At 34.3% G+C, this 10,356-nt stretch overlaps 1 protein-coding gene across 1 annotated transcript in view; it reads right to left on the bottom strand.

Moving 5' to 3' along the window:
* LOC127971195 (dedicator of cytokinesis protein 2) overlaps positions 1 to 10,356 on the bottom strand; it is a 97,826-nt gene that overhangs the window by 47,481 nt on the left and 39,989 nt on the right. Inside the window, exons 25-26 of the mRNA XM_052574034.1 lie at positions 7,091 to 7,233; positions 2 to 97 (exon numbers count right to left, since the gene is read on the bottom strand). Of these exons, the coding sequence (XP_052429994.1) occupies positions 2 to 97; positions 7,091 to 7,233 (239 nt within the window). The remainder of the gene's footprint in view (position 1; positions 98 to 7,090; positions 7,234 to 10,356) is intronic.

A 10,356-nucleotide genomic window follows, 5' to 3' on the forward strand; every position in this document is an offset into this window, starting at 1 on the left:
CAATGAGAGCGTGTTCTCGGCCCATGGTGATGACTGTGCGGTTTATCGTCCTCAGCAGAGACGACACAATGTCCTGAATGTGCTGAAATGTGTCTCCCTGGAAGAGAACGAGACAAAACACTTGTTATTTATATTCTAGCGCTGAACCCACTGCATCCAAACGGTCAAAGATTTTCTCATTAAGTGGCCCAATTAAAAGACAAACACACAGAATGACTCTTAGGTTTTCACCTCCGCGTTCCCTGTTTATAAGCAACTAATCTTAGATGAATAGCAGACACAATTTCTATCATCATAACCAGATATTTTTCATACAAATGAAAGTGAACCATGGCTGTTAGGTAAGATTTTTGAGGTTCTCAGTAACTAGCTATTTAAATTTGAGTTGATTTCTTAAATAAACATAAAAGAAGATTTTGATTAAGTCACACCGTTATGATATTTTTTATGCTGACTTTTGTCATTCGTGGATCTTTACAGCTCTTGGTCACTATTCTCTTTAATTTGCATAGAAGAAAGCAGTGTGATATGATGATATGAGTTAATGCTTAAGAGAATTTATTTATTTATTTTTTTAGTTAACCATTCCTTAAATTGTGCGAATGAAGAGTTAAATGGGTGATTTTGTTTTAGTTGCAGGTCTGGTCTCTCTGGCTCTATCACATTAATTTATTGTTTAAATGTATCGATTAGCCCTGAAGAGATCTGAAAAGGCCAGTGTGTGTGTGTGTGTGTGTGAGTGTGAGTGTGTGTGTGCGTGTGTGTGTGTGTGTGTGTGTGTGTGTGTGTGTGTGTGTGTGTGTGTGTGTTATGTCAACTAAAGGCCTTTATTTCTTTTATTTATTTTTTTTAAATCGATTCTGAGAAAACCCATCTGGACCCAAAAATGGCCAATTTCTAAAAATGTGGAGTCCTTTAAAGTCAACTTAAATCTTAATACATGTTCCATCCCGCATAATGCAGGATTTTACTCCAAAGACAGAATTTTTTTCTCTCCTAATAACCTTGAATTCATTTGTAATAATTTGTTAATGCAATGGCACACCTAATGCCTTCACAGCCGGTAAATATATAAATAATGCTAATTGTTTTTAGTAAGTGATTTTAAGATTAAATAAAATATACATCAGATGAAAAAACAGTATTAAAATTACTAAACGTAAATCTGAAAATAAAGTATTTACAAAATAATTGAAAAAAATATCATATAAACATGTAACAAAATAACTAACTAGAATACATTTAGTTATTTTTTTTAAATTAAATAAAAGTAAATATATAATAAATAGGAAAAAATAGATTTATAAAACATGTAAAATATTTTTATTATATATATTTGTGTGTGTGTGTGTGTGTGTGTGTGTGTGTGTAAAAAATCACATAAGCATATAAGAAAATAACTAAAACTTAAATTAAAATGTAAACTGAAAATGTAAAACTAAAAGTTAATACAAATATGAATAAATACTATAATAGTATAGAAATAATTCTAAAAGTGCACTGGATGACTGGTGGTATTAGACTCTCTTCTCCTTCCTCCTCACAAGCGAAGTTACGTTTCTGAACAACTGACATTGAAGTGGAAGCATGGATGATGAAAACTCTTCATCACAACATCTTCTGTCTGTGTGTGAGAATCACCCTTCAGGAAAATGACCCGTGTGTGTGTGTGTTCACCACCCCCTCACTAATTTCATGACGCAGAGGAGGATAAAGAGAGGGATTGAGTGAGAGAGAAACATCTGTATATCTCTACATGGAGTTTTTCATTTCATATTGTGTTTCTCAACGTCAACAGCTCTTTATTTCAGCTGCTGCCACTCTCTCTCTCTCTCTCTCTCTCTCTCTCTCTCTCTCTATGGGTTTCTGTCTCTTCTCCTTTATCGTCATCCGTCTCATTCTTTCTCAGTGGTCAGTGGATGATGGCTTAATCAGGTACACCTATAATCCCTGTGAAGCCTGTGTGTGTGTGTGTGCGTGAGAGAGAGATATATATGTGATATCTGTGGCACCTGTGCCCTGTCATACAGTACAGTTTGCATTACTCTTTCTTTCTGGGCCAAATGTTGCCATGATTTAATGCAAAAGCAAGTAATAAACAAATACTATTTTAAAGTTTATGCATTAAATCATTATTTTGCCCCAAATAATAATGAAAATAATGTGTAAGTATAATTCTGAAGAATTAATGGTTGTACTTTATTTTACAGTATGTGTATTTACATGTACTTATAGTGTACTTACAGTGTATTTATCTAAGCAAGTTCTAGTAATACAAGGTAACTACATGGGGTAGGGTTAGGTTTAGGGGTAGGTTCAGGGTTAGTACCTAGTTATTACATAGTTATTGTAATTACTATAATAAGTACATAGTATGTACACGAGGAACAGGACTGTAAAATAAAGTGCTACCAAATTAATCATCAAGTTAGTATTTGGTGTGTTGCCTATAGGTTATGCTGATTTAATTAAACAGTCATTACATTAATGAAAATCAACAAAGGAATCATTTAAAATAGCAAACAGACTCAAAAGTAAAATGTTACATTAAAGTAGAAGTTACAGTGTTCCTTCAAAGTTTGTGGAACCTTTAGGATTTTCTATATTTCTGCATAAATTTAACCCAAAACATCAACAGATTTTCAAGCAAGTCCTGAAAGTAGGCAAAGACAACACAATCGAACAAATGAGACAAAAATATTTGATATTTGCTGATCAGTCTTGCACAATATCTTGTAGGAGTTTTTCAGAACTAGGGGTGTAAGAAAATATCGATACACGTGAGTATCGCAATATTTTGTTTGCCGATACTGTATAGATTCTCAAAAACGGAATATCTATGTTTAAAAAAAAAGATTCATGGCATTCATGATTTTGATAGCCGTGATCATACAGTAATAGCGAGCTGATTTGGGCTGATTTGCACTCAAACATATGGTAATCATGCAGATACATTGACATTCAACATAAAACACACTCTCACATATAAAAAACTGTTGAAAAATAAAAGAAACAAATAAAAAGGCAATCGCTATAAGTTCCGCCTCCACCAGCTGACAGGTGCGTCAGAGCGCTATACAAATAAACTTGAATACAATTTTGTTCTTAATGACAGCTTTCCTTAAAATATGTCCTATTCCTAAAATAAGAAATCTCCCAATATATTGCCTTTCTGACAGTATCCCAATGTATCGCAACCTGTATTGTGATACATATCGTATCGCCAGATTCTTGACAATACACAGCCCTATACAGAACCACTTCAACTCTGTGATGTTGGTGGGTTTCCTCATATGAGCTGCTTGTTTCTGGTCATTCCACAACATTTCAGTTGGATTGAGGTCTGGACTTTGACTTGGCCATTCCAAAACATTAACTTTGTTCTTCTTAAACCATTCTTTGGTAAAAAAATAAATAAATAAATACTTGTATTCTTGGGAAAAATATCTTGCTCCATGACCTGCTTTCTCATGAGATTCAGTTCTCGAACAAATGTCTTGATGTTTTCTTTTAGAATTTGTTGCATTCAGAGTTCATTGTTCCATCAATGATGGCAAGCTGTCCTGGCCCAGATTCAGCAAAACCGGGCCAAACCATGAATGTTTCACAAATGGGATACGTTTTTTTATGCTGGAATGAGGTGTGTTCTTTTCTCCAAACATAATGCTTCTCTTTTTTTTTTTTTTTTTTAAGTTCTATTTTTGGTCTCATCTATTCACAAAACTTGTCCACATAATCTTTAGTAAGATGCAGACGGAAAGCGATTTTCTTTTTGGGGAGCAGTGGCTTTCTCCTTGATTCTTGCTCTAGTGTTCTCCTAATGGTGGACTTGTGAACATTAACATCAGTCAATGTGAGAAAGGCCTTTCGTTGCTTTGAGGTAACGCCATGGTCATTTGCAACCTCACAGACAAATACACGTCTTGCTTTTAGAGGGATCTTTGTTGGTGGAGTGCACCTGGGGAGGGTAACAGTGGTCCTGAATTTCCTCCATTTGTACACACACTGTCTGACTGTGGATTTGAGGAGTCCAAACTCTTTAGAGGTGGTTTTGTAACCTTTTCCAGCCTGATAGTCAGCAACAACTCTTTTTCTGCGGTCCTCGGAGATCTCATTTGTTCGTGCCATGATTCACTTCCTCAAACGTGAACGGACTTTGATAGATCCCCGTTCTTTAAATAAAACAGTTATTCCACAGAATGAAAACACCTCTGAACAGATGGTGAATAATTTCACCTTCAAATTAACAGCTAATCCCTAATTCACAAGCTAATTCACATACTTATTCACAGATATTGAATTTTATCATTATCATGCAATATTAGAACATTTCCCCGATATTTTCATCTCATTTGTTTAATTGGGTTTTCTTTCAGGACTTATGAAGTTGTTCCACTGCATCATATTTGTCAACAGTCAATTATATGAAACGTAAATTGACGTAGAGGTTTGTGGGCGGGGCCAGTGCGTTAACTGCGTTAAAATATTTTATTCACGTTATTTTTCATAACTTATTAAGTTAACACATTAACCTGACAGCCCTAACATATTCATATATAGTACCATTAAGTTTGTGTTTTAAAGAAAATACTAATTTCATTTAGCAAGGATAAAATAAATTGATCAAAAGTGACAAAGACATTTATCATGTTCAAGAGATTGCTTTCAAGAATATCACAAGATCTCACTGACCCCAAAATTCTAATGTCTTGTGATTATAGACTTAAAATGTAATGTATAGTCCAGCATGTATATTAGTTCATTAGATTTAGTTCATTGTACAGGATATTAGCAGGATTTTTATGGTTGCTCTTATCTTCAAAAAGGTGTGTTTATCCGCATTTTACAATTGCTCTAACGTGGCTCAAAATGTCAAAACGATACTCTCAGACCCTACCTAGACAGCGTATTTCCCATCCCATAATGATTGTGTGCAACTCTACAAATGCTCGCTCTCACAGATGTTCTCTCATCTATATTTTTAGAAGAATCGTTTGAGGTGAATAATGTTTTGAAGGCTCTCCGAGAGTTTAATTCAAACCGCAGCATGAAACATGCCCTGCGAGAGAGAAGGGGAGTGAGCTTCTTCCTCACACTTCTCTCTCCATCACTGTTTGTTTGAACTGTGAAACGCTCTCTGAATCCTGTTAAAGGAGCAGGCGAGAGGTCACGACCCTGTCACATCTTCATTCTGCTCTCTCTTCTGCACTCGATCACTCTCATCAGTCGCTCATCATCATACAATCAGACGGGTCTGACCCGCTCACCTCGCCTCTCCCCTAACACACAAACAGCTCTTGAAGGACATGTACAGCTTTGGCTTCTATTCAAGATAAAGATTAAGTGTGATGTTAAAACTCCACGCTTCTAATATTCAGAGTCATTCATTAGCTGACTTCCTGAAAAGTGTCAAGATTGAACACCGCTGACATTTCATTAGCATTTGTTGCATGACTGATTGATTACAGCTGAAAATAAAAGACAACATACACAGAGAAAAATCAAACTGATGAATAACTAAAAGCCCATCTATACAAGCAGACCCATATTAGCTTTTTACATTCTAAGACAAAAAAAAAAATATATATATATATATATATATATATATATATATATATATATATATATATATATATATATATAAACTGTTGTATTATGTATATATAAGTGCTATCACTTATTACTAATCACTGTCACTAATCTAAAATAAAAATAACATATCTGTGTGTGCTGTGTATATTTATTTTGTACATATACTGTATATATTTTAAAAAGATTTGCATTTATTTACATGTATACATTTATATTCATATAATTTATATTATGTATTAATATATTTAATATATAAACAAAATTTTGTTAAATATATACATGCATTGGTGTGTATATACATAGTAAAAATACATAGTGCACACACATAATGTTAACAAAATCTTTTATTATGGGTGTGATTAATCCCGATTAATTGTTGGACAGCACTAATATATATACACATATACAATACCATTATTTGTCAATATGTATTAATGTTTAAATGATATATAATTGTATAAAATTTAAATATTAAATTTTAAGAATAATTCTTAATTTAAAAATTCTAAACATTTATTTATATAGATTTTACATTATATAGAATGTATATATTATTAAAATTTTAATTATATAATATTTTATATATTTATATAACATAATTTATAAAATATATTAAAACACACACACATATTTAACATTTTTTAGCATTGGATATAAAAATGTATATCAAAACATTTTACTAATGTTCTTAAAAATACAATTTCAATAATATAAACTATATAAAACATGTATAAACCCACAGGTTTCTTCTGGAAGCATATTAGTATACATATTTCTTTAAAAGTATGCAATTATTTTCTGTAGTAATGAACATTATGCCACAGATCTTTGAATAGATCAACACTTGTTTTGAACTCAGAAGCAGTCTTTAAGAGGAAGGATTTAAACACACACAAACACCAAAAACTGTTTTTGTGTGAGAGCAACAATTTGGGTTAAACAAGCAGCGCTGATAAACACACGGCAGTGTCCTGACCTCCTTCATTATCTCCCTCTGTCTCCATTTTACCGCTTTCTTTGGAAGAGGAAGTTCAGGAAGTTCAGTGTCTAAGCGCATCAGCGTTTGCAAAGTGAGATTAGAGCATCAGACATCAAAGAACCGAGTGTAATCCGCCGCCATTTTAGTAATTAAAAACCCACTCAGATTTTACATCTAGGTGAGTGTGTGTGCTTGATTAGATGCATTTTTCAAATCATAATTATAATCCTCAAAAAAGTGGAAGTTTCTGAATCCTCAAAATATCAAGAACTTCTAAATTCCCAATTAAAAAGTAAAAAATGAATAGTTGATGTCAAACTATTAAACTCATGACGAAACAATACTTTAATCAGTAATTTCTTTATATTTTATAGCAATTTTAGTGTATCCATGTTTAATTCGGACCTCACTATTTTTAATCAATGGTTTTTCACTATTGAATGAAATGTCTCCAGAAATCCACTGACTGTGCAGTGATTGGCTGGTGTATTAGTGTGCTGCTCTCTGATTGGCTCTTACCACGTCGTTTCGGCTCAGCACCTCCAGGATGTTATTCAGAAGTTCGACGCTGTTGCGTTTCTCATCCTGAAGCCCCTCCCCCACCACGGCCAACGCCCCGCTCAGCTCCCGGAGCATCATGGGTAACAGGATGTCACGGCAGTCTGGAGATGAAAACATTGCGTAAAGTAAATGATATTAAAATAAATAAGTAAATAAATTAAACTCATAATATAAAATAAATGTTACACAAAAATTCTGAGGACGGACATCAAGACATTGTGGAGACCGCAGCTTTTTGGCACAGGCAAAGACTTACAATTACGAAAAGCAATTAACATATCAAATGTGTAAATGTAAATGATCATAAATTAAAATAGCTTATTTTAGTTGCAAATATAAGAGCAGGTGTATGTATGTCTGGAGTGTCATGAGGTGTGTTGAATGCAGTGACTCTCACTCAAGAATCTTTTCTTCTACCTCTTAAAATCAGCACATTAATAGCTCATTTAAACTCTGGCTTGTTACCAGCTGATTATCAGCAATGATCAATCTGATTGTGCTGAGAAAGTCAAAGTCAGCGAGAAAGATGAACTAAAGCAGAGCACAAATGCATCTTTCAAGAGACAATGACAATGAATTTTTCTCATTTTAACATTATGTGTGTGTACATTGGTTATTTGATGTAATATATATATAAAATGTTTCTTTTAAATGTTTTAATACTATGGTTCTTTTGTTATAATAATAAAAATAATAATAATAATTATATGATAATGAAATATATACATATAATTTTTATTCATATTTTTGAGGGAAACGAGTGGGTAGATGTTTGTTTTAAAAGAAAAGTTCTATTTAAAATCATTTTTAAACCAATCCAATTTTGCCCGATATGGGGTTGAAAAAAAGGTGTCTAAATCTGAAAAAATAATTAAATGTAGTTGAAAAAAAAAAGTTTTTCAAATGATGTTTTGAGTTACAGAATCCCAGGAATGACCCATATGTAAAATTTGTGTATGAGATTGTATGCAGGTCAAAGAGCCGAAGTCTATCCAGAATGCAGCACTTCATGTACAAATGCATCAGCGTTTGCCATTGACCTGTTCTTCCCACACAAGCATTCCTCTCAACGCAGTTTCTGTCTCATTCTCTCTCTCAGCAGGTGAGTTTCTCTCTCACAAGAGCGCAATGCATCAAGAAAAGGCAGATACCATAAATATGATGGGTTTCGAGCACTGTACATCACCAGGGTTCACAGAGAAACATTTAGAGCTGCTCATCACAGTGGATGGCCAGTTTAACGTACGCTTACACTATTGTTGCACCTTCAGTCTGGTAAATAAACGACAATCATAAACGTCGGCACTAATGCTAATTACCGAGGCGAAGGGTAATTGGATTTGTCACACTTAATGTCCCTCTGAGATAAAGAATGATGAGAGCGAGACTCCTCAGAGGAGAGATAAATGCGGCTCTCAGGGAGAAAGAGTGAATATTGAGTGATCTGAACTCATGAAGGCTTTGCTAGAGTCGCTTTTTATAGAGTGTCCAATTTCATCAGCAATACACCGGCAAAGAACAACAGGAAAATGTGCTGTCGAGCATTTTCTCAAGGCCAAACTGACCCTTTCACCTCCTGGACCGAAGCGGCGCTCGATGAATATGTGTGTTTATCATTGTCATAATCCAAATTAAGCATTAAAACATGACAAACACACACAGCATCGTGTGTACATACGCATACCATAACATTTAGAGTGACCTACACATCCAGAGTTCACGCTCGCAGCGTTTTTCGGCTGAGCAGAAATGCTTTTACCTAAGAGGAAAAAACACTTACTCGACAGACTCTATATTACTGTGGACTGATCCTGGCCGAGAGCCACGCTAGCGATGGCCAAGAGTGCTTCATCTATCACTTAGATGACTTCTACAAATAATGCATTTTGACTGGAAATGAATAATGAAAAACACGGCACATCAGTTACTCTTCTTAGAATAGTCTATTGTTTGTCTTAAACAGATCACTTTAACATCTAATCTGTTTCCTGTGAGGACTGGAAAGACTTGTTTATATGATATTAAGATATTTTGAATGATATGTCTTGGGTGATCTATTAAGACATATCACAGTTTTCATGGTAGTACCATGTTCTGCCAGCAGTGGTAGACGAAATGCACAAAACAAGCACTTGAGTAAAAGTACAGATACCATAAAACATTACTCCAGTAACAGTATTGAATGCTCCATTTCAATTTTACTCAAGTAAAAAAACAAAAGTATGTGAATATTTATCTAATGTATTAGCTGTAAAAAGTACTGAGCGATTAACGTTTATTTTACTATTTTTACTTTAATGAGTATGCAAACATACCAGTTTGAAACTCACTGCTTCAGCGGGGTTAGATGCAAGGGCAGCAATTTGCATTACTTTAATGTTTTAATATTTTAATGTTTAGTTTTTACCTAAAACCTACCCCACTGAGAGGTGATTCAATGATATTAATATATCCGCATTTAAGCATTTCATATAGTGGGCTTAAACACTTCAAAGCAGATCTTAGTTCACAAACAACTGACAGTCCTGATCTATGATTTTCATTTACAATAATAAAGACTAAAATTCACCATTAGTTACTTACTTTTTGACCGACAAGAATCTCCCATTTCTGGTGCCTTTTGAGTCAGAATTGTGAATCCACTGAGTAGCTAACTGGAGACTCATTTTGAATGAATCATTTGAATCAGTGAGTTGTTAACTGGAAACTCTGTCTGACCGAATCATTTGAATCAGTGAGTTGTTGACTGGAGACTCACTTTCACTGAATCATTTGAATCAGTGAGTTGTTGTCTGGAGACTCACTTTGACCGAATCATTTGAATCAATGAGTTGTTGACTGAAGACTCACTTTGACCGAATCATTTGAATCAGTGAGTTGTTGACAGAAGACTCACTTTGACCGAATCATTTGAATCAGTGAGTTGTTGACTGAAGACTCACTTTGACCGAATCATTGGAATCAGTGAGTTGTTGACTGAAGACTCACTTTGACCGAATCATTTGAATCAGTGAGTTGTTGACTGAAGACTCACTTTGACCGAATCATTTGAATCAGTGAGTTGTTGACTGAAGACTCACTTTGACAGAATCATTGGAATCAGTGAGTTGTTAACTGGAAACTCTGTCTGACCGAATCATTTGAATCGGTGAGTTGTTAATTGGAGACTTGCTCTGGCCGGATAATTTGAATCAGTGAGTCTTAGTTGAATAGATAATATAAGT

Source organism: Carassius gibelio, chromosome B14, assembly GCF_023724105.1.
Source record: "Carassius gibelio isolate Cgi1373 ecotype wild population from Czech Republic chromosome B14, carGib1.2-hapl.c, whole genome shotgun sequence".
NCBI classification, from domain to species: Eukaryota; Metazoa; Chordata; class Actinopteri; order Cypriniformes; family Cyprinidae; genus Carassius; species Carassius gibelio.